The sequence below is a fragment of the Salvelinus alpinus genome, chromosome 2 (genome assembly GCF_045679555.1).
Source record: "Salvelinus alpinus chromosome 2, SLU_Salpinus.1, whole genome shotgun sequence".
In the NCBI taxonomy this organism is placed as follows: Eukaryota; Metazoa; Chordata; class Actinopteri; order Salmoniformes; family Salmonidae; genus Salvelinus; species Salvelinus alpinus.
The window spans coordinates 102,075,847-102,101,507 of record NC_092087.1 but is presented as its reverse complement, the minus strand read 5'-3'; the positions used below and the strand labels follow the sequence as shown (position 1 = coordinate 102,101,507).

General features: G+C 42.3%; 2 protein-coding genes across 2 annotated transcripts in view; one reads left to right on the top strand and one right to left on the bottom strand.

Annotated features, from left to right (window-relative positions):
* LOC139546449 (piggyBac transposable element-derived protein 4-like) overlaps window positions 1-25,661 on the bottom strand; it is a 252,812-nt gene that overhangs the window by 90,440 nt on the left and 136,711 nt on the right. The window lies entirely within an intron of this gene.
* The window catches only part of LOC139552019 (zinc finger protein 721-like), a 106,506-nt gene that overhangs the window by 74,116 nt on the left and 6,729 nt on the right, over window positions 1-25,661 (top strand). The window contains 6 exon segments of the mRNA XM_071363356.1: window positions 2,977-3,002; window positions 4,257-4,632; window positions 5,091-5,188; window positions 5,322-5,499; window positions 18,866-20,167; window positions 20,170-20,330. Of these exon segments, the coding sequence (XP_071219457.1) occupies window positions 2,977-3,002; window positions 4,257-4,632; window positions 5,091-5,188; window positions 5,322-5,499; window positions 18,866-20,167; window positions 20,170-20,330 (2,141 nt within the window).

Here is a 25,661-nt window from a genome sequence, read left to right as displayed (position 1 = left end):
AGTTTATCACAGTGCCATTCGTTTTGTTACTAAAGCACCTTATACGACCCACCACTGCGACCTGTATGCCCTAGTCGGCTGGCCCTCGCTACATGTTCGTCGTCAGACCCACTGGCTCCAGGTCATCTACAAGGCTATGCTAGGTAAAGTGCCGCCTTATCTCAGTTCACTGGTCACGATGGCTACACCCACCCGCAGCACGCGCTCCAGCAGGTGTATCTCACTGATCATCCCTAAAGCCAAAACCTCATTTGGACGCCTCTCCTTCCAGTTCTCTGCTGCCTGCGACTGGAACGAATTGCAAAAATCTCTGAAGTTGGAGACTTTTATCTCCCTCAACAACTTTAAAAATCTGCTATCCGAGCAGCTAACCGATCGCTGCAGCTGTACATAGTCCATCTGTAAACTACCCACCCAATTTACCTACCTCACCCCCATACTGCTTTTATTTATTTACTTTTCTGCTCTTTTGCACACCAGTATCTCTTCTTGCACATGATCATCTGATGATTTATCACTCCAATGTTAATCTGCTAAATTGTAATTATTCGATTTATTGCCTACCTCATGCCTTTTGCACACATTGTATATAGATTCTCTTTTTTCTACCATGTTATTGACTTGTTTATTGTTTACTCCATGTGTAACTCTGTGTTGTCTGTTCACACTGCTATGCTTTATCTTGGCCAGGTCGCAGTTGCAAATGAGAACTTGTTCTCAACTAGCCTACCTGGTTAAATAAAGGTGAAATAAAAAAATAAAAATAAAAGGGAGAGATGGAAAAGGAATGTTGATTCAGGGGGAAAAAGGAAAGATAATTGATTTATTAAGTGAGACAGACCAGCATCAGAAGCGTAAACAGTGGAGAACAACATACAAAAGAAGCAAGGAGAGGAAAGGAGCACTGAGGAACTTGACCACTAAGTCCACATCATGAACGTTGAAGAGAACGGCGGACAGGTTGGTGGGTAAGGGCCGTGATGTCAGCGATGCACAGGAGCTTTACAAAGGCCTCCATCAGACAAACACGTCAGTGAAGCTGTTCTGTGTGAAGAGTGCCGATGTTGAACGTGCGATGGAGATGATGCCAAGACCCATAAAAGCGGTGCCCTCCATCATGAGAATACACCAGGTCATCACCATGGCTCCTGGTGAGCTGATGTCTGGGGATGTCAGTTGTCTTTGTTCAACAAAGAAGGACCTAAACTGTACATGGTTTAATAACACACTGCACTTCAGTTTCAGGCAGAAGGTCCTGGCTGCTCCAGAACAGCCAGCCAATGAGGAAAGTCCTTTTTTATCCAGGCATCACCCTCGGCACGGATGAAGTTAGTGTATAAGTGAAATATATACATTACGTAGGACCAAACAGATTTTTCTGGAATTCTGCAGACGACTTCCACTAGTGTCAGTTTGATGAAGTCCTTGAGATGATTCCAGTCCCTGAGTCCTTGAGATGACCTCTCTACTCTTCTACATTTGCACACACTGTACATAGATTTTTCTATTGTGTTATTGACTGCACATTTGTTTATGTGTAACTCTGTGTTGTTGTTTTTGTCGCACTGCTTTGCTTTATCTTGGCCAGGTCAAAGTTGTAAATGAGAACTTGTTCTCAACTGGCCTACCTGGTTAAATAAAGGTCAAACAAAAAAATACCTTCATGAGGTTCTATAGTAGCAAGGATCTGACACCTCCGGAGGTCTTGATGGCTCAATCCACCAGAGGTATGGCTACAACATAGGCATTGTTCAAAGGCATCTCTGTTCAAGAGATCTGTAATGCAGCATGTTGTGGTGATGTACCTTCATGAGGTTCTACTGACTGGACATCACTACACATACGGTGACTAGAGTGGGGACCTCTGAGGGATAATCCTGTCTAGACTTGGCATCAGAGAGTATATGAGCTCTATGGTAGTTGGTAGTTGACTAGGTTACCTTTCACACATGGAAGACAAACGTAATTAGATGTGAAGACGGGAGAGACTATGGCCCTTATATAGGAAGTGGAGTCATCTGCTATTAGCTGTTGCTTGACAGACGTTGTTTGATTGGATCTCCCTAGACTCCGCCCCTAACGAGGCTTATAATATCATAGAACAGGGGTTATCTTAGGTAACCTTAAGTTACATGTCCTACTATGCTAATTTCTCTGTATTAAATTGCCCATAACTTTAACACTAGCAGAGATCCTGGAACTAATATACCCTTAAAGTTTATTATGTTCAACAATGTATATAAAAAATCGAAACATTTATATTTTCAATATTTATATTTTCTATATTAATAAATTCATGTAAGAAATGTATGAATGAAATCAAAATACAAATCAAATCAAATTTTAAGTATCGACCTTACAGTGGAATGCTGACTTAAGCCCTTAACCACCAATGCAATTTTAAGAAAAATAAGTGTTATATAATTAATATTAAAGAGCAGCAGTAATATAACAGTAGCGAGGCTTTATACAGGTATTACCGGTACAGAGTCAATATGGAGGCTGTATACAGGGGGTACCGGTACAGAGTCAATGTGGAGGCTATATACAGTTATTACCGGTACAGCGTCAATGTGGAGGCTATATACGGGAGGTACCGGTAAAGAGTCAATGTGGAGGCTATATACAGGTATTACCGGTACAGCGTCAATGTGGAGGCTATATACAGGAGGTACCGGTACAGCGTCAATGTGCGGGGGCACAGGTGAGTCGAGGAAAAATACTACTCCTATTACAGAGAAAATGGTAAAGATTCAAATGACACCCATTGTTGGAGGACTGTAGCATCTAATGATGAAACATGTAGAATCTCCACAGAGGAGCACTGTCATGATTGTAGCAGGTTTACTAACGCGTTACTTATATTAGCTGTGTTGACTATGACGTTACTTTAGCTAATATGGTGACAACGATGCTGTGTTTAGCAGTTATGAAATGGTTTGGTTTGGAAAGGTTTTTTCTCCTGGTCACCTACAGCTGACGTCCACAAGCGAAGGGAAAAGGTGAGCGAATTGATGTGAGAGGAAATACAACGTGGCAGTAGTGAAAGTGAACTGTGTTTACGCGTCATCAATCCAGGAATAGGGGAAATGTTAGTATCATGTAGTAGCCTACACCTATTGCTGTTACATTGAACAGGGTGAATGAAATATGAATGACAGTCATCTAATATGCTGTAATAGAATTAAGGCCATGAATAAACAAATCGTCCTGCCTCATCTTAAACGGCACTGACCGCCACTGTTTGGATGGTGGGCCTTTCTTGGGAAACTGTTGAGCTGAAAAACCCAGCAACTTTGCAGTTATTGACACAACCCGATGAGCCTGGCACCTACTACCATACCCTGTTCAAAGACACTTAAATATGTTGTCTTCCTCATTCACCCTCTGAATGGCACACATGCACAATCCATGTCTCATGTCTCAAGGCTTAAAATTCCTTATTTAACCTGACTCTCCCCCTTCATCTACACTGATTGAAGTGGATTTAACTAGTGACATTAATAAGGGATCATAGCTTTAGCCTGGATTCACCTGGTCAGTCTGTGTCATGGAAGGAGCAGGTGTTCTTAATGTTTTGTCTACCCAGTGTATAGCACTACAGATAATCAAGTGCTTTTTGCATGTGATGCATTTGCTCTATTGTTTACAGTATGATTTGTATCTTATAGAGAGTGGCTTTAAGGTAAAAGTACCGTCACATCTAGATAAAAACGAATGTGAAAATAAACAGAGCAAATCTGTATTAAAACACTACCTATTCATAGATGTATTTATTCATCATCTACATATTCATATTAAGCTTCTACGTCTGTGTACAGGAACGTATTATTTGTAAGACGTAAGAGAAAATATATCAGCTTATTGATAAATTATTATGACGTTCTTTCCAATACAAAAGTGTAGTAACTATTGTTTCCAAACTGCGTTACCCACTCCAGCCAGCAGATGGCGATTTGCATCTTTCAGGTGACGCTTCTTGCGTGACGTATAATTTACTGGACCGGACGCTTCTTCAGGAACAACAACACGGCTACTTTTTCAACCGCCTCGGTAGCTTGCTAGCCAACATAAAACTGAAAGATTGACGCGTTACACCGTGTTTGTGTACATTAGCTAATCTCAGTGTTTTAAACACATTTCTGTTGATTTATCAACTGATGACCTTTAGCCTAATTTGCTTGTTCAATTTGCAAACTTGTTTAAGATTGAAACTGAGCCTAGCACTAGGCTAGTCGCTAATGCGAACTAGCTAGCTAACATCCCTGATCATGAGTTCACTAAACTACTTATCCCCTGCTAAAGAAGAGGGGGTCTGCTGTATGGAGAAAGAAGCTCTGGGACTGAACAATGTCGTGGAAGATGAGGGTGTTACAGTGAAAGAAGAGGAGGCTGTTATAGTGAAAGAAGAGGAGGCTGTTATAGTGAAAGAAGAGGAGGCTGTTACAGTGAAAGAAGAGGAGGCTGTTACAGTGAAAGAAGAGGAGGCTGTTACAGTGAAAGAAGAAGAGGCTGTTACAGTGAAAGAAGAGGAAGAAACTTTTAGAGAGGAAGAGGATGCTATCTCAATAAAGGTGAAGCAGGAAGACGTTTTGGGAGTGAAAGAGGAGACAGAATATCAGATTACTACCAGTGAGTACTGTCTTAAACAGGGGCACAAACTGTTGTTTAATTAATGTGGGGTTTTAAAGGGGCATTCTACTGAAGTTCTACACTTGAATATGTTGTTCTGTACTGTAGGAATTGTTTCAGGGGCCATCTGCTGTTGGTACATATATTTTTGGGACTTTTAAATGAGATTAATCGAATTCTCCATGTGGTCGACATTAAAGTGCACCTCATCTAATATAGCAGGCTTTTCAAATTCAATATTGTTGCATATGTTGTACATTAAATATCCAATGGACACAAAAGGCACCCATTTCGTGAAACTACCCTTTCACATTTGCAACACAAACATTATTTTATAAAATCATGATGAAGTGGCCATTTTAGGCCCTTTTTAGACATATTCATGCCTCTTGTTAGACTCTGTGATTGCAATTGAAGTTCATAAATTTACCGTCTGTTTGATGTTCTCATTCACACAGGAGAGAGACATGACTATCTTGGATCCTCTGGGGAGCCTCAACAACATCCTGATGCTGACGAGGCAGAGAAGAGTCTCTCCAGATCAGAACACCAGATGGTACAGCTTAGTCTGGTCTAGCATACAGCTTGCTCTATCGGGGTCTGGGCTGGGTTTCTGTAAAGCACTTCATAACAACAGTGACATCAGCATCCATAATGATGTGTCTGTGTCCCCTCTTTATGGTTACCAGGACAACGCTAGCCCTTCCTCCCTCCTGGAGTCCCCGTTACGTGCCTCTCCCGGTAGCACCTTACTGCTGGGTATAAAGAGGTTGTCTGTGCAGCTGGTGGACTGCAGGAAAACAACGGGGCTGAGTGGAACTGTGAGACAAGGAGGAGAGAAGAAAGGATCAGATTTGACACATCAAAGTAAGTGCTGTAGTTTAGTTTGAACAAATACAATAGATCTGCCCACTGGTATCTGTTACCAGGACTACCAGCAGAGTTCTGTTAGTTGACAGGAAGATAGACTGGTATCTTTTACCAGGACAACCAGCAGAGTTCTGTTTGTTGACAGGAAGATAGACTGGTGGATATGGATGTTATGAATATCATAACACTGAAAAAGGATTCTGCCAATTAAAAGAGAGAAACCAATAGATCATATAAAACCTTGATGAAAGGTAGCTTTAGAGAGACAGTTATAAGATGATCCTATGTAAGGTGCTCGTTTTTCAAAAACATTTTCTCAAAATATTATGGATGTTACATTGCCTGTCCCAGTCAACCCCCCTATCTTTATAACATTTACATTTACATTTAAGTCATTTAGCAGACGCTCTTATCCAGAGCGACTTACAAATTGGTGCATTCACCTTATGACATCCAGTGGAACAGCCACTTTACAATAGTGCATCTAAATCTTTTAAGGGGGGGGGGGGGGTCAGAAGGATTACTTTATCCTATCCTAGGTATTCCTTAAAGAGGTGGGGTTTCAGGTGTCTCCGGAAGGTGGTGATTGACTCCGCTGTCCTGGCGTCGTGAGGGAGTTTGTTCCACCATTGGGGGGCCAGAGCAGCGAACAGTTTTGACTGGGCTGCGCGGGAACTGTACTTCCTCAGTGGTAGGGAGGCGAGCAGGCCAGAGGTGGATGAACGCAGTGCCCTAGTTTGGGTGTAGGGCCTGATCAGAGCCTGAAGGTACTGAGGTGCCGTTCCCCTCACAGCTCCGTAGGCAAGCACCATAAGACTGTAGAACAGGAAAACTAAACTCCAGACACTGGTAATTAATTAACTAATACTGGAGGAAAGCTGTGATCAGGCTGCCCACTCAAGAGAAAGCTTCAAACTGTAACCAGTGCCGTCAATCTTGTTCAGGTTATCAATAAACCTACCAGGGTAGTTACAAACAGTAGAGGAATGAAATCATCATGTTTTGATCATATCTTTACTAATGCTGCAGAAATGTGTTTTAAAGCAATTTCCAGATCCATCAGATGTAGTGATCACAATATAGTAGCCATATCTAGGAAAACCACAGTTCCAAAGGCTGGGCCTAATATTGTGTAAAAGAGGTCATACAATACGTTTTGTAGTGATTCTTTTGTTTTTGATGTAAATAATATTTGTTGGTCCGTGGTGTGTAATGATGAGCAACCAGACGCTGCCCTTGACACATTTATGAAATTGCTTATCCCAGTTACTAATAAGCATGCACCCGATAAGAAAATGACTGTAAAAACGGTTAAATCCACGTGGATTGATGAGGAATAGAAAAATGGTATGGTGTAGAGCAGTGGTCCCCAAACGTTTTATAGTCTGATACCCCTTCAAACATTCAACCTCCAGCTGTACCCCCTCTTGCACCAGGGTCAGCGCACTCTCAAATGTTGTGTATTGCCATCATTGTAAGCCGGTCACACACACACACTATACGATACATTTATTAAACATAAGAATGAGTGTGAGTTTGTCAAAACCCAGCTCTTCCTATTAGAGGTCGACCGATTATGATTTTTCAACGCCGATACCGATTATTGGAGGACAAAAAAAGCCGATACCGATTTTAAAAAAAATAATAATATATATATATATATTATATATACTGCTCAAAAAAATAAAGGGAACACTTTAACAACACAATGTAACTCCAAGTCAATCACACTTCTGTGAATTCAAACTGTCCACTTCGGAAGCAACACTGATTGACAATAAATTTCACATGCTGTTGTGCAATTGGAATAGACAACCGGTGGAAATTATAGGCAATTAGCAAGACACCAACAATAAAGGAGTGGTTCTGCAGGTGGTGACCACAGACCACTTCTCAGTTCCTATGCTTCCTGGCTGATGTTTTGGTCACTTTTGAATGCTTTCACTCTAGTGGTAGCATGAGACGGAGTATACAACCCACACAAGTGGCTCAGGTAGTGCAGCTCATCCAGGATGGCACATCAATGCGAGCTGTGGCAAGAAGGTTTGCTGTGTCTGTCAGCGTAGTGTCCAGAGCATGGGGGCGCTACCAGGAGACAGGCCAGTACATCAGGAGACGTGGATGAGGCCGTAGGAGGGCAACAACCCAGCAGCATGACCGCTACCTCCGCCTTTGTGCAAGGAGGAGCAGGAGGAGCACTGCCAGAGCCCTGCAAAATGACCTCCAGCAGGCCACAAATGTGCATGTGTCTGCTCAAACGGTCAGAAACAGACTCCATGAGGGTGGTATGAGGGCCCGACGTCTACAGGTGGGGGTTGTGCTTACAGCCCAACACCGTGCAGGACGTTTGGCATTTGCCAGAGAACACCAAGATTGGCAAATTCGCCACTGGCGCCCTGTGTTCTTCACAGATGAAAGCAGGTTCACACTGAGCACGTGACAGACGTGACAGAGTCTGGAGACGCCGTGGAGAACGTTCTGCTGCCTGCAACATCCTCCAGCATGACCAGTTTGGCGGTGGGTCAGTCATGGTGTGGGGTGGCATTTCTTTGGGGGGGCGCACAGCCCTCCATGTGCTCGCCAGAGGTAGCCTGACTGCCATTAGGTACCAAGATGACTTAAATGTAAATGTAAGATGAGATCCTCAGACCTCTTGTGAGACCATATGCTGGTGCGGTTGGCCCTGGGTTCCTCCTAATGCAAGACAATGCTAGACCTCATGTGGCTTGAGTGTGTCAGCAGTTCCTGCAAGAGGAAGGCATTGATGCTATGGACTGGCCTGCCCGTTCCCCAGACCTGAATCCAATTGAGCACATCTGGGACATCATGTCTCGCTCCATCCACCAACGCCACGTTGCACCACAGACTGTCCAGGAGTTGGCGGATGCTTTAGTCCAGGTCTGGGAGGAGATCCCTCAGGAGACCATCCGCCACCTCATCAGGAGCATGCCCAGGCGTTGTAGGGAGGTCATACAGGCACGGGGAGGCCACACACACTACTGAGCCTCATTTTGACTTGTTTTAAGGACATTACATCAAAGTTGGATCAGCCTGTAGTGTGGTTTTCCACTTTTAATTTTGAGTGTGACTCCAAATCCAGACCTCCATGGGTTGATAAATTTGATATCCATTGATCATTTTTGTGTGATTTTGTTGTCAGCACATTCAACTATGTAAAGAAAAAAGTATTTAATAAGAATATTTCATTCATTCAGATCTAGGATGTGTTATTTTCCTGTTCCCTTTGTTTTTTGGAGCAGTGTATATCATACACCAACACACATTTTTGTAATATTGACAATTGCAACAATACTGAATGAACAATGAACACTTTTATTTTAACTTAATATAATACATAAATAAAATCAATTTAGTGTCAAATAACATGAGAACATATGTTAAAACGAACCACCAGCTTTCATGGGTCTTCAATATTCCCAGTTAAGTTTTAGGTTGTAGTGCAGATAGCAGAGCTTGTCTGCATGGTCCCCTGTCAGTCTGCTCCTCCACGAAACACAGACCTTATTTGAAGTAGATCAAGACATTCTCTATGGAAGACATGAACGGTAAAATAACGATAGAACCCCTTTCAAGTTCAGCCGCAAGTTATTTCAGGAATTATAACGCGTCGACTATTTCTCTCAAAACCATATACCTTTGACTAATCCGGAAACTATCACCTCGAAAACAAAACGTTTATTCCGTTCCGTATTTTATCTAACGGGTGGCATCCATGAGTCTAAATATTCCTGTTACATTGCACAACCTTCAATGTTATGTCATAATTACATAAAATTCTGGCAAATTAGTTTGCAAATAGCCAGGCGGCCCAAACTGTTGCATATACCTTGACTCTGCGTGCAACGAACGCAAGAGAAATGACACAATTTGACCTGGTTAATATTGCCTGCTAACCTGGATTTCTTTTAGCTAAATATGCAGGTTTAAAAATATATACTTGTGTATTGATTTTAAGAAAGGCATTGATGTTTATGGTTAAGTACACATTGGAGCAATGACAGTCATTGATTGATAGTTTTTTATAAGATAAGTTTAATGCTAGCTAGCAACTTACCTTAGCTTACTGCATTTGCGTAACAGGCAGGCTCCTCATGGAGTGCAATGTTTTTTTTATTTATTTATTTAACCTTTATTTAACCAGGTAGGCAAATTGAGAACACGTTCTCATTTACAATTGCGACCTGGCCAAGATAAAGCAAAGCAGTTCGACACATACAACAACACATCGTTACACATGGAGTAAAACAAACATATAGTCAATAATACAGTGAAAAAAATAAGTCTAAATACAATGTGAGCAAGTGAGGTGAGATAAGGGAGGTGAAGGCAAACAAATATATGTATAAATAAATACAAATATAAAAAGGCCATGGAGGCGAAGTGAATACAACACAGCAAGTAAAATAAAAACTAAAAACACTGGAATGGTTGGTTTGCAGTGGAAGAAAGCGCAAAGTAGAGACAGAAATAATGGGGTGCAAAGGAGCAAAATAAATAAATAAATAAATACAGTAGGTAAAGAGGTAGTTGTTTGGGCTAAATTATAGATGGGCTATGTACAGGTGCAGTAATCTATGAGCTGCTCTGACAGCTGGTGCTTAAAGCTAGTGAGGGAGATAAGTGTTTCCAGTTTCAGAGATTTTTGTAGTTCGTTCCAGTCATTGGCAGCAGAGAACTGGAAGGAGAGGCGTCAAAAGGAAGAATTGGTTTTGGGGGTGACTAGAGAGATATACCTGCTGGAGCGCGTGCTACAGGTAGGTGCTGCTATGGTGACCAGCGAGCTGAGATAAGGGGGGACTTTACCTAGCAGGGTCTTGTAGATGACCTGGAACCAGTGGGTTTGGCAACGAGTATGAAGTGAGGGCCAGCCAACGAGAGTGTACAGGTCGCAGTGGTGGGTAGTATATGGGGCTTTGGTGACAAAACGGATGGCACTGTGATAGACTGCATCCAATTTATTGAGTAGGGTTTTGGAGGCTATTTTGTAAATGACATCACCGAAGTCGAGGATTGGTAGGATGGTCAGTTTTACAAGGGTATGTTTGGCAGCATGAGTAAAGGATGCTTTGTTGCGGAATAGGAAGCCAATTCTAGATTTGACTTTGGATTGGAGATGTTTGATGTGAGTCTGGAAGGAGAGTTTACAGTCTAACCAGACACCTAGGTATTTGTAGTTGTCCACATATTCTAAGTCAGAGCCGTCCAGAGTAGTGATGTTGGACAGGCGGGCAGGTGCAGGCAGCGATCGGTTGAAGAGCATGCATTTAGTTTTACTTGTATTTAAGAGCAATTGGAGGCCACGGAAGGAGAGTTGTATGGCATTGAAGCTCGCCTGGAGGGTTGTTAACACAGTGTCAAAAGAAGGGCCAGAAGTATACAGAATAGTGTCGTCTGCGTAGAGGTGGATCAGAGAATCACCAGCAGCAAGAGCGACATCATTGATGTATACAGAGAAGAGAGTCAGTCCAAGAATTGAACCCTGTGGCACCCCCATAGAGACTGCCAGAGGCCCGGACAACAGACCCTCCGATTTGACACACTGAACTCGATCAGAGAAGTAGTTGGTGAACCAGGCGAGGCAATCATTAGAGAAACCAACGCTGTCGAGTCTGCCGATGAGGATGTGGTGATTGACAGAGTCAAAAGCCTTGGCCAGGTCAATGAATATGGCTGCACAGTATTGTTTCCTATCGATGGCGGTTAAGATATCGTTTATGACCTTGAGCGTGGCCGAGGTGCACCCATGACCAGCTCTGAAACCAGATTGCATAGCGGAGAAGGTATGGTGTGATTCGAAATGGTCGGTAATCTGTTTGTTGACTTGGCTTTCGAAGACCTTAGAAAGGCAGGGTAGGATAGATATAGGTCTGTAGCTGTTAGGGTCAAGAGTGTCCCCCCCTTTGAAGAGGGGGATAACCGCAGCTGCTTTCCAATCTTTGGGAATCTCAGACGACACGAAAGAGAGGTTGAAGAGGCTAGTAATAGGGGTGGCAACAATTTCAGCAGATAGTTTTAGAAAGAAAGGGTCCAGATTATCTAGCCCGGCTGATTTGTAAGGGTCCAGATTTTGCAGCTCTTTTAGAACATCAGCTGACTGTATTTGGGAGAAAGAGAAATGGGGAAGGCTTGGGCGAGTAGCAGAGGGGAGGGCAGTGCTGTTGTCCGGGGTAGGGGCAGCCAGGTGGAAAGCATGGCCAGCTGTAGAAAAATGCTTATTGAAATTCTCAATTATAGTGGATTTGTCGGTGGTGACAGTGTTTCCTATCTTCAGAGCGGTTGGAAGCTGGGAGGAGGTGTTCTTATTCTCCATGGACTTTACGGTGTCCCAGAACTTTTTTGAATTTGTGTTGCAGGAAGCAAATTTCTGCTTGAAAAAGCTAGCCTTGGCTGTTCTAACTGCCTGTGTATATTGGTTTCTGGCTTCCCTGAAAAGTTGCATATCACAGGGGCTGTTCGATGCTAATGCAGAACGCCATAGGATGTTTTTCTGTTGGTTAAGGGCAGTCAGGTCAGGAGAGAACCAAGGGCTATATCTGTTCCTGGTTCTAAATTTCTTGAATGGGGCATGCTTATATCCTCTACTGACGGGATGAGATCAATATCCTTCCAGGATACCCCGGCCAGGTCGATTAGAAAGGCCTGCTCGCTGAAGTGTTTCAGGGAGCGTTTGACAGTGATGAGTGGAGGTCGTTTGACCGCTGACCCATTACGGATGCAGGCAATGAGGCAGTGATCGCTGAGATCTTGGTTGAAAACAGCAGAGGTGTATTTGGAGGGCAAGTTTGTTAGGATGATATCTATGAGGGTACCCGTGTTTACGGAATTGGGGTGGTACCTGGTAGGTTCATTGATAACTTGTGTGAGATTGAGGGCATCAAGCTTAGATTGTAGGGTGGCTGGGGTGTTGAGCATGTTCAAATTTAGGTCGCCTAGCAGCACGAACTCTGAAGATAGATGGGGGGCAATCAGTTCACATATAGTGTCCAGAGCACAGCTGGGGGCAGAGGGTGGTCTATAGCAGGCGGCAACGGTGAGAGACTTGTTTTTAGAGAGGTGGATTTTTAAAAGTAGAAGTTCAAATTGTTTGGGAACAGACCTGGATAGTAAAACAGAACTCTGCAGGCAATCTTTGCAGTAGATTGCAACACCGCCCCCTTTGGCCGTTCTATCTTGTCTGAAAATCTTGTAATTGGGGATGAAAATGTCTGAATTTTTGGTGGTCTTTCTAAGCCAGGATTCAGACGCGGCTAAAACATCCGGGTTGGCAGAGTGTGCTAAAGCAGTGAACAAAACAAACTTAGGGAGGAGGCTTCTAATGTTAACATGCATGAAGCCAAGGCTATTACGGTTACAGAAGTCATCAAAAGAGAGCGCCTGGGGAATAGGAGTGGAGCTAGGTACTGCAGGGCCTGGATTCACCTCTACATCACCAGAGGAACAGAGGAGGAGTAGGATAAGGGTACGGCTAAAAGCTATGAGAATTGGTCGTCTAGAGCTTCTAGAGCAGAGAGTAAAAGGAAGTTTCTGGGGGCGATAAAATAGCTTAAAGGAATAATGTACAGACAAAGGTATGGTAGGATGTGAATACAGTGGAGGTAAACCTAGGTATTGAGTGATGATGAGAGAGATATTGTCTCTAGAAACATCATTGAAACCAGGTGATGTCATCGCATATGTGGGTGGTGGAACTGAGAGGTTGGATATGGTATAGTGAGCAGGGCTAGAGTCTCTACAGTGAAATAAGCCAATAAACACTAACCAGAACAACAATGGACAAGGCATATTTACATTAAGGAGAGGCATGCTTAATCGAGTGATCAATAAGGGTCCAGTGAGTAGAGGTTGGTTGGGGTCACGGCGATCCAGACAGCAGGCCGGGTAGAGGCTATCGGTAGCAAGATAGCATAGGATGGAGGTCTAATTGTAGATACCTCGTGCGTTTCCGTCGGTAGGTTAGTGGGGTTCCGTGTGGTAGAGGGGATCAATCCAAATTGGCAAAATAGATATAGTGGCCCAAGAAAAAATTAAATAAATAAATAATAATAATACTAATAATAATAATTGTCCGATATACTTATTCAGATAGCAGCCGATAAGACAGCTAACGATTAGCGGGCCCCAGATGAGCGTTCAGGTAACGTCGGGACGGGGGTGCCAGTTGGATAACTCCCTCGGGCAGATAACGTTGGCAGTCAGTCGTGAAGGCCCGGTGGTGCTCCGTATCTGCAGCAACAAAAAAAAAAAAAAAAAAAAAAAAAACGGGTCCGGATAGGTGACTGTAGCCCAGGAATGGCTGATGGAGCTCCTCAGCTAGCTCCGGAATAAATTACGTTTGCTCCGGGATCGACGTAAGCCAATAGACACACGGTTTGCAGCTAGCTAGCTGCGAAATCAAGGTGCAAATGTCCAGAGCCTGCGGCTGAAATCCGGTGATGAAGTAGAAAAAAAATCCGGTGATGTGGTAGTGAAAAAGCAGTCCTATATGCTCTGGGTTGATATCGCGCTTGCAGACTGGCAGGTATTGGCCCGAGCTGAAGCTGGCTGGTGTCCGAGTTAAGGGTGAAGACCGCAGCAGCGGCTAACTGACTACTAGCTAGTAGCTAGTTATCTGGCTAGCTTCTGATTGGGGTTACGGTTCTAAAGTATAAAAGAAATAGCAGATCCGTACCACATTGGGTGAGGCGGAATGTATATTCAGTTCCTAAATGGAAAGTGAAATTAAAATATATACGAAATGCATACGAAAAAAAACGAGGACTATTTACACGGGACAAGACAAACACACGTCCGACTGCTACGCCATCTTGGAATGGCAATGTAATCAGGTGTTAGAGCATTGGACTAGTTAACTGTAAGGTTGCAAGATTGGATCCCCCGAGCTGATGTAACAGTATAACTTTAGTACGTCCCCTCGTGCGAACCAGGGACCCTCTGCACACATCAACAACAGTCACCCACGAAGCGTCATTACCCATCGCTCCACAAAAGCCGCGGCCCTTGCAGAGCAAGGGGAACCACTACTTCTAGGTTTCAGAGCAAGTGACGTAACTGATTGAAACGCTATTAGCGCGTACCCGCTAACTAGCTAGCCATTTCACATCCGTTACACTCACCCCCCTTTAAACCTCCTCCTTTTCCGCAGCAACCAGTGATCTGAGTCAACAGCATCAATGTAACAGTTTAACTTTACGTCCGTCCCCTCGCCCAGACCCGGGCGCAAACCAGGGACCCTCTGCACACATCAACAACAGTCGCCCACGAAGCGTCATTACCCATCGCTCCACAAAAGCCGCGGCCCTTGCAGAGCAAGGGGAACCACTACTTCTAGGTTTCAGAGCAAGTGACGTAACTGATTGAAACGCTATTAGCGCGTACCCGCTAACTAGCTAGCCATTTCACATCCGTTACACTGAGGTTAAAAAGGTTAAAGGTTAAAAATCTGGCAGAACGTTCCTAGGCCGTCATTGAAAATAAGAATGTGTTCTTAACTGACTTGCCTAGTTAAATAAAGATTAAATAAAGGTGTAAAAAATAAATAGAATAAAAAATCGGGGCCCAAAAATACCGTATTCCGATTGTTATGAAAACTTGAAATCGGCCCTAATTAACTGGCCATTCCGATTAATCGGTCGACCTCTATTTCCTATAAGAGTTCTTATAGGAGTAAGAGTTCTTATAGGACCAGCGCACAAATAATATAATAATAATACATTTTTTTGCTCATTATTTATTAACAGTCTTACATATTAAACCTTATTTGTTCTTCGAAATTTGTAAATAACTCACCACAGGTTAATGAGAAGGATGTGCTTGAAAGGATGCACATATCTCTGCAATGTTGTATTGGAGAGAGTCTCAGTCTTAAATAATTTTCCACACAGTCTGTGTCTGTATTTAAAATGTGTCAATACTTTGCGCCCTTGATAACCAGCGCGCTTCTGTATTTTGTAAAAGCGTTACATGGTCGCTGCCCATATCATTGCATCGTGCAGAAAATACACGGGAGTTCAGTTAACCATTTTCACTGTAGTGTCCAAAACGTCTTTCAAGCAGTCAGGTATTCCCTTGGCAGCAAGAGCCTCTCGGTGGATGCTGCAGTGTACCCAAGTGGCGTCGGGAGCAACTGCTTGCACGCGCGTTACCACTCACCTATGTTTCCCTGTCATGGCATTTGCTCCATCAGTACAGATACCAACATCAGCAGCAGCTACGTTTGGCTACATATGGACCGTTAGTGGAATTCCCGCAATAGAGTAACGGTTAATGTGATTGGATGTTTAAGTATTTGATTAGGCTACCTGTATTTGACATTGTATTGTTATTTCGTTGAACACTAGATGGTTTAATTTAATTTTTGGCAGGGAAATGAGGCTACTCAGGTGAGAAAAAAAACTCACCCAAATGTATAGCCCTGTTGGAAAATATAAATGATTTTTGATAATGTGATAATGTGATTCACATTGATAATGTGAATCACATTTTTATTTGGCGTACCCCAGTTTGGGAATACCCGGTGTAGAGGGAGGCAAAAAAAGAGTTGGCAAATAGGTATGGCTATTTGATTGGCAAACTTATTGCAAATTGAGAAATCATGTGACTAAACTGAATAAAAATAACTACTACACTATAAAACCAAGATAAATGACAAAGAATTATTGTAAAAAGCTTTGGAGCATTTTCAATGACATTTTGGGCAAAAAGGCTAACTCTGCTCCACCATTCATTGAACGCTGACACTACACATCCAAGTATATTGGACCAAATTATGAAAGACAAGCATTGTAATTTTGAATCTGTAAAGTAAGTGTGGAAGAGGTGAAACAATTGTCTATCAACAATGACACGTCACCGGGGTCTGACAACGTGGATGGAAAGTGATTGAGGATAATAGTGGATGATATTGCCACTCCAATTTGCCATATCTTCAATTTAAGCCTACTAGAAAGTGTGTTCCCTCAGGCCTGGAGGGAGGCAAAAGTCTTTCCGCTACGTAAGAATAGTAAAGCACCCTTTACTGGCTGAAATTGCTGACCAATCAGCCTGTTACCAACCATTACACTTTTTGAAAAAATTGTTTGACCAGATACAATGCGATCATAGCCTTCTGCTGGAAAAACTTGTGTTATGGCTTTACACCCCCTGCTATATTGTGGATAAAGAGCTACCTGTCTAACAGAACACAGAGGGTGTTCCAGAATGGAAGCCAGTACAACAGAATCAAGGTAGAATCAGGAATTCCCCATGGCAGCTGTCTAGGCACCTTACTTTTTTAAATTTTTACTAACGACATGCCACCTGCTTTGGGTAAAGCCAGTGTGTCTAGGTATGAGGATGACTCAACACTGTACACGTCATCTACCACGGAAACTAAAATGACTGCAACACTTAACATAGAGCTAAAGTTAGTTTCAGAATGGGTGGCAAGGAATAAGTTAGTCCTAAATATTTCAGGTAACCTTAAGTTACATTGGCCTACTATGCTAATTCTGTAGCGGTATTGTTAGAGAAGCGTAAAGATAAAGATTTTGTTTGGGAGCCAGGCAGGTATTAACCTGCTGAAAGGAAAAGAGTAGAGTAGTGCTACCAGGCACACATCAGCAGAAGATATTGAATAGAGAGCCAGTGGAGACTAGAGTGGATTGCCAGTGGGGAGAGAACATAAGACCCACCATATAAAACGCCCGTCACAGCAATTTGCATATACTCCAGAATGTTATGAAGAGTGATCAGATGAATTGTAATTAATCTTTGCCATGCAAATGATCTGAATCCCCCCCCCCCCCCAAAAAAAACTGGAAGCTTCAAAAGGAGGGTGGTGCTTGGAATCATTGTTCTTCCTCTGTCACCCATGGTCACCTGCAAGGAAACACGTGCCGTCATCATTGCTTTGCACAAAAAAGGCTTCACAGGCAAGGATATTGGTGCCAGTAAGATTGCACCTAAATCAACCCTTTATCGGATCATCAATAACTTCAAGGAGAGCGGTTCAATTGTTGTGAAGAAGGCTTCAGAGCGGTTTAATTGTTGTGAAGAAGGCTTCAGGGCGGTTTAATTGTTGTGAAGAAGGCTTCAGGGCACCCAAGAAAGTCCAGCAAGCGCCAGGACCGTCTCCTAAAGTTGATTCAGTTGCGGGATCGGGGCACCACCAGTACAGAGCTTGCTCAGGAATGGCAGCAGGCAGGTGTGAGTGCATCTGCACACAGACTGATATTCTGCAAAAGGTACAGGGATTGGACTGCTGAGGACTGGGGTAAAGTCATTTTCTCTGATGAATCCCCTTTTTGATTGTCTGGGGCATCTGGAAAAAAGCTTGTCCGGAGAAGACAAGGTGAGCGCTTCCATCAGTCCTGTGTCATGCCAACGGTAAAGCATCCTGAGACCATTCATGTGTGGGGTTGCTTTTCAGCCAAGGGTGTGGGCTCACTCACAATGTTGCCTAAGAACACAGCCATGAATAAGGAATGCTACCAACACATCCTCCGAGATCAACTTCTCCCAACCATCCAGGAACAGTTCGGTGACGAACAATGCCTTTTCCAGCATGACGGAGCACCTTGCCATAAGGCAAACGTGATAAGTGGCTCGGGGAACAAAACATCAATATTTTGGGTCCAGGGCCAGGAATCTCCCCAGACCTTAATCCCATTGAGAACTTGTGGTCAATCCTCAAGAGGCGGGTGGACAAACAAAAACCCACAAATTCTGACAAACTCCAAGCGTTGATTATGCAAGAATGGGCTGCCATCACAAGATGTGGCCCAGAAGTTAATTGACACCAGGGTGGATTGCAGAGGTCTTGAAAAATAAGGGTCAACATTGCAAATATTGACTCTTTGCATCAACTTCATGTCATTGCCAATTAAAGCCTTTGACACTTATGAAATGCTTGTAATTATACTTCAGTGTTTCATAGTAACATCTGACAAAAATATCTGAAGACACTGAAGCAGCAAACTTTGTGGAAATTAATATTTGTGTCATTCTCAAAACTTTTGGCCACAACTGTAGCTCGCATTCTGTATCATACAGCTATGAAAGTTATATATTTAGAACCACCTGCTCGATTGGAATTAAGCGACGCCTGTGTCTTGAGTGTCCAAGAACGGTTTAGTTTTTTGTGTTCTGACTTGTAAAACAGGATGAATAAAATAAGTAATGTAAACATTATCAGTAATTACCAGGAAACTCTACAACATTTGTTTGAAAATCACACCAAGATTGTTAAAACTGGCCTTAGGTTATTGAGCGATCTGATTAGGATTTACCCTCGTAGCAAGGCCTATTTATCATGTGGAGGTTTCATTCAGGTCTCTTTTTTTTAAAAGCACACTGTCTTTGGCAGGAGAAAGACCAGACTCAGAGGAACCAGAGCCAGGGACGTCCAAACCAACAAGAAGACACCAGTGTTCCCACTGTGGAAAGTGTTTTAACCAGTTAGGGAACCTGAAAGAACACGAGAGAATACACACAGGTGAGAAGCCTTACCACTGCTCCCAGTGTGGAAAGGGTTTTAACCATTTAGGGAACCTGAAAAACCATGAGAGAATACACACAGGGGAGAGGCCTTACCACTGCTCCCAGTGTGGCAAGTTCTTTAAAAAGTTATGGAACCTGAAAGAACACGAGAGAATACACACAGGTGAGAAGCCTTACCACTGCTCCCATTGTGGAAAGGGTTTCAGCCAGCCGGCGAATCTGAAACGGCATGAGAGAATACACACAGGGGAGAAGCCTTACCACTGCTCCCAGTGTGGAAAGTGTTTCAACTGTTCAGGGGAGCTGAAAAACCATGAGAGAATACACACAGGGGAGAAGCCTTACCATTGCTCCCAGTGCGGAAAGAGTTTTAACGATTTAGGGAACCTGAAAAAACATGAGAGAATACACACAGGGGAGAGGCCTTACCACTGCTCCCAGTGCGGAAAGAGTTTTAACGATTTAGGGAACCTGAAAAAACATGAGAGAATGCACACAGGGGAGAGGCCTTACCACTGCTCCCAGTGTGGCAAGTGTTTTAAAAAGTTATGGAACCTGAAAGAACACGAGAGAATACACACAGGTGAGAAGCCTTACCACTGCTCCCATTGTGGAAAGGGTTTCAGCCAGCCGGCGAATCTGAAACGGCATGAGAGAATACACACAGGGGAGAAGCCTTACCACTGCTCCCAGTGTGGAAAGTGTTTCAACCAGCTGGGGGAGCTGAAATGGCATGAGAGAATACACACAGGGGAGAAGCCTTACCACTGCTCCCAGTGTGGAAAGTGTTTCAACCAGCTGGGGGAGCTGAAATGGCATGAGAGAATACACACGGGGGAGAAGCCTTACCACTGCTCCCAGTGTGGAAAGAGTTTTAACAATTTAGGGAACCTGAAAAAACATGAGAAAATACACACAGGGGAGAAGCCTTACCACTGCTCCAAGTGTGGAAAGGGTTTTAACCATTTAGGGAACCTGAAAAAACACGAGAGAATACACACAGGTGAGAAGCCTTACCACTGCTCCCAGTGTGGAAAGGGTTTCAGCCAGCCGGCGAATCTGAAACGGCATGAGAGAATACACACAGGGGAGAAGCCTTACCACTGCTCCCAGTGCGGAAAGAGTTTTAGCGATTTAGGGAACCTGAAAAAACATGAGAGAATACACACGGGGAGAAGCCTTACCACTGCTCCCATTGCGGAAAGAGTTTTAACGATTTAGTGAACCTGAAAAACCATTGCTCTCAATGTGGAAAGTGTTTCAACCAGCTGGGGGAGCTGAAATGGCATGAGAGAATACACACAGGGGACTTGCTGTCTTATATTGTTGACTGACAATGATTACCTGTTTCTACTATATGAACTTGAATTGTACAAAGTATACTAAAACATATATTTGTATGTTTTTATTAGAAAACATGAATTGAATATGGAGTTTGAATATAGAGTAGGTCAGATTCCATCTGTTTTAAATGGTCCTTTTTTAAACTCTGACACTGTGTGTGTGTTTATCTGTGTGTCATTCCTCCTGCACTGCAGATACTCAAGTGATATTTGGATGTGATGCATTTGTTCCGTTGGATACATTTGCAATGTTGGCCCACTGATGATTAAATGAAATGAAAATGTTCACAGACTCTGTAATGCAAAATGTTAATTGTATGTGTCCACATATCTGAGTATGTGACTTGTGGTGGATGAATCAGAATTAGTTGGGTAACATAGATAATTAGGTGTATGGCAGTGTCTGGAACCATTGTATGTCCTCTCTGATGTTGCACTTATCCTGGGATAGTGTATGACCTAGAGGCTCACTCCCCTCAGTGAGCTTGTCCAGGAGTGGGGTCAAGAAAGGGTTTTACTTGAGATGGGGGTATCTAGAGTTGACAATTGAGTTATGCCATTGGATGAGTTGGTGTTTTTGTGCTATGAAGTACCAGGAACGAGATTAGAACCTCGTCTTAGGGACCAAACTGAACGATAATTTATAGCGAATGCTATCTGGCTACGGGATACTCCTTTCTCATTATAAAGTCTCACTTTGTGAACTGTTCCTAATATCTGTGGTTTATGTCGGCTAGGGGGTGGATCTTTGCTATAAAAGATCTCAGTAGCCATTGTGTTGCCACTCTCAACGGTTCATTAGAAATAGTGAATTGTTGAAAGTCATTGCAAAGATCTTATTATTAAAGATGTAGTTTAAGTATAACTCTGATTGGTGTGTGAAGTTTTAAAGTATAACTCTGATTAGTGTGTGAAGTTTGTCTCTCCTCATTTGGTAATACAGAAATTAACCACCACAGACTAACCTTGTGAAACTGACCTATTATAATCTCCAGTTCCTGGGAGTATCATCCTGCGTTGCAAACCAGTTTGCACCTGTGCCCTTTGTATGAATAATATCCCAACTAGGAACAGGAAACTATAAAGATATGTGCTCATCACCCAATGCTTCAGGAATTCAGACTGTCTACACTGCGCTGTGTAACTCTGTTATTCTCTCTGAGCTCAGAAATAAAGAATCTTGGTTTGACTTGGACTCCAGCAGATCCTTATTTTATAATATCCACCACAACTCTCCCACGGATTGCTGTTTATCATTGTCTCAATGAAGAGTTCTGTGTTTTCCTTTCCTGGGTTCATTTACAAGCCTCCCACTGGTTGAATAAACGTTGTTTCCACGTCATTTCAACAAAACAAATCCATGTGATGATGTTTGATTAATGTGGAAAACTGATTGGATTTGTAAAAAGCCATGAACATCAGGTATGTTTTATTTTTCACTGAACTGGCAACCTAAATCCAATGACAGGTGACATTTTGTGTTGATTTCATGTTGAATCCACTTTAGTTGAAGACTCAAAGAAATGTAAAGAGAAACTAGACGTTCAACACGTCTGTGCCCAGTGGGCTGGTTTGAATACGTGGCAGGTGTTGGATCAATATCCACCTTAGTAGCTAAGTTTCATGCAATTTGCGCCAGATTTCCATGTGAATATTCTCAAATCTGCATAAAACAATATACACATTTTCCCATCAGAAATGTTTGCATCAAACAGACTTATTGTGGATAAAAGGCTTTGCGTTATTACGTAGTGCACAAGAAAAATAACGTTTGCTTTTAAATTCCCATGTACCGAATGAAAAATACAAGTTAAATTGGTTTCCATCACATTTTCAACTCCACTGATGGTTTTAAAAACTTGTGTAAAATAGAAAACATGCTCTTGTCCCGTGCACTGTAGCCTGCATCTCACATATATAGTGTTGGTAGGCTACCTACATGATGAGATTATTATGGATGAGAGAGATATTATTTTATTTGTCAAATGGCAGCCAAGCATCAATCATCATGTCACCAGAATAAGACCATCAAAATGTATTGGAAAGGAGCATCAAGCTCATCACATGCAGTTTCACCACCCTGTGAAGTTCATAACTTATTTTGTCTGTAGTCTAATAAACTGCATGGTTTCCCAAGTCGTAGAGGGAGGACCACACAACATATCATCACGTGACTCCAAGTTAACTAAGATGTGATGGTTAGTATATAAATATTTGTGGATAAATGAGTTTCCACCACCATTTCTTGCTCATACATTTTTACTGACACAAAAAGACCCCACCATGTAAAACGAACTAACAAATTGTCTGTCTGCATTAATAAAAGTGTACAGGTATATCCTGTTTCCGTCAGCCCGGTCATTACTTTTGAAATGGTTGGATCAATGTCCACCTTCATGATATGGATGAAGCCTGATTTGGAATGTCTGAGTAGTTCTATCTGATGTCATAATACACCCCTCTGATAATCAAGTGATATTTAGAATGTCTGAGTAGTTCTATCTGATGTCATAATACACCCCTCTGATAATCAAGTGATATTTAGAATGTCTGAGTAGTTCTATCTGATGTCATAATACACTCTGCTAGTGATCCATTTGCTCCATTGTTTCCATGTCAGTTGGTTTCCCATTCTGATGATTTATATCTGAAAGAGGGGCTTTAAAGGAATAGTATGGTCACATTTACAGGTTGTGGCTCAGTATTCTTAGTATGTTGTGAAAAAAGAACAATCAACTATTTATTGATAATGTTTATTCCTATTCAGCTTCTACATCTGCATAGAGGCAAACAGTATCTTAAAGTTGATTAAATATATATATATATATATATATATATATATATATATATATATATATATATATATATATTGTACACTTCTATTTTCACAATTTGAATTATTATTCATCAAAAACTATACCAACAATACACTGCAGCTTTGACATCAAGAAGAGAATGGGCTGATGGGTGGTGGTGCTACTATACAGGTAAGGCTGTCCAATATGAATGTTCAATACACACAATAGGTTGATCAGTAGCCAGTTAGCTAGCTGCTACAGTCCAATATGAATATTCAATACACACAATAGGTTGATCGGTAGCCAGATAGCTAGCTGCTTCAGTCCAATATGAATATTCAATACACACAATAGGTTGATCGGTAGCCAGTTAGCTAGCTGCTTCAGTCCAATATGAATATTCAATACACACAATAGGTTGATCGGTAGCCAGTTAGCTAGCTGCTACAGTCCAATATGAATGTTCAATACACACAATAGGTTGACTGTTGACCAATATGAATGTTCATAATGAGGGAAAAATAAAGGTGGGCTCTCCTGTCAACATGGGGCTCCTGCTGCAGGTAGCCTAGCGGTTACTAGTGTTGGGCCAGTAACCGAAAGATCTCTGGTTTGAATCCCAAAGACAAATAGGTGAAAAATCTGTCAATTTGCCCTTGAGGACACCAGCAGCAGGATCCTCATGTTTCTCCCATTCTTCTCTGCAGATCCTCTCAAACTCTGTCAGGTTGGATGGGGAGTGTCACTACAAAGCTATTTTCAGGTCTTTCCAGAGATGTTAAATCAGGTTCAAATCCGGGCTCTGGCTGGTCCCCTCAAGGACATTCAGAGACGTCTTGATTGTTACACGTGGTCTGCCACTGCGAGGACGATAAGCTGTCCGACCTGTTTCCCTGTAGCGCTGTCTTAGGCGTGTCACAGTACGGATATTGCAATTTATTGCCCTGGACACATCTGCAGTCCTCATGCCTCCTTGCAGCATGCCTAAGGCACGTTCACGCAGATGAGCAGGGACCCTGGGCATCTTTCTTTTTGTGTTTTTCCAGAGTCAGTAGAAAGGCCTCTTTCGAGTCCTAAGTTTTCATAACTGTGACCTTAATTGCCTACCGTCTGTAAGCTGTTTGTGTCTTAACGACCGTTCCACAGGTGCATGTTCATTAATTGTTTATGGTTCATTGAACAAGCATGGGAAACAGTGTTTCAACCCTTTACAATGAAGATCTGTGACGTTATTTGGATTTTTACGAATATTCTTTGTAAAACAGGGTCCTGAAAAAGACCCGTACATTTTTTTTGCTGAGTTTATTTTGTATATGTTTTATGTTGAAAAGTGTGTTTTTCTCAAACATAAATAAACAACTCCAGGTGAAAGACAAAGGCCTTAGCTGTAATAAAATAACAAATTAACTGGCAAAGCAGCAGAGCGAGGCCCGCATCCAGCAACGTCATGAGTCACGTTTTGCAGCTGTTTCAGTACAGCACTACAGGGAGAGGGAAAAAATCCACTGGACTAGTTTCAATGTATGGAATCACTAATGAGTTTCTGGATTTTGGGTAAACTTCTCCTTTAAAGCATCAGACTCCATAGTAATTAATCATTAGATGCTACAGTCCTCCTTTAAGACTCCATGTTTCATCATTAGATGCTACAGGCCTCCTTTAATGCAGCTGGTGGCCACACCAGATACTGACTTACTTTTTATTTTGACCCCCCCCACTTTGTTCAGGGACACATTATTCAATTTCAGTTAGTCACATGTCTGTGGAACTTGTTCAGTTTATGTCTGTTATTGAATCTTGTTATGTTCTAACAAATATTTACACATGTTAAGTTTGCTGAAAATAAAAGCAGTTGACAGTGAGAGGACGTTTCTTTTTTTTGCTGATTGACGAGGGGGGGAAACAATTGAATCAATTTTAGAATAATGCTGAAATGTAACAAAATTTGGAAAAGGTGATGGGGTCTGAATACTTAAAACCTCTCTGGGATATGTGGGATGCTAGCCTCCCATCTGGCCAAAAGCCAGTAAAAATGCAGTGTGCCAAATTCAACTAAAATACTATAAATATCAAACTTTCATTAAATCACACATGCAATATACCAAATTAAAGCTACACTTGTTGTGAATCCAGCCAACATGTCAGATTTCAAATGGGCTTTTCGGCGAAAGCAAACGATGCTATTATCTGAAGATAGCACCATAGTAAACAAAGAGAGAGAAGCATATTTCAACCCTGCAGGCGCGACACAAAACGCAGAAATAACGAGCTTCTTTTGTTGGCACTCCAATTTGTCCCATAAACATCACAAATGGTCCTTTTGTTCGATTTAATTCCGTCGATATATATCCAAAATGTCCATTTATTTGGCATGTTTGAATCCATAAAAACACCGGTTCCAACGTGACTACAAAGTATCTCAAAAGTTACCTGTAAACTTTGCCAAAACATTTCAAACTACTTTTGTAATACAACTTTTGGTATTTTTTTACGTAAATAATCGATAAAATTGAAGACGGGA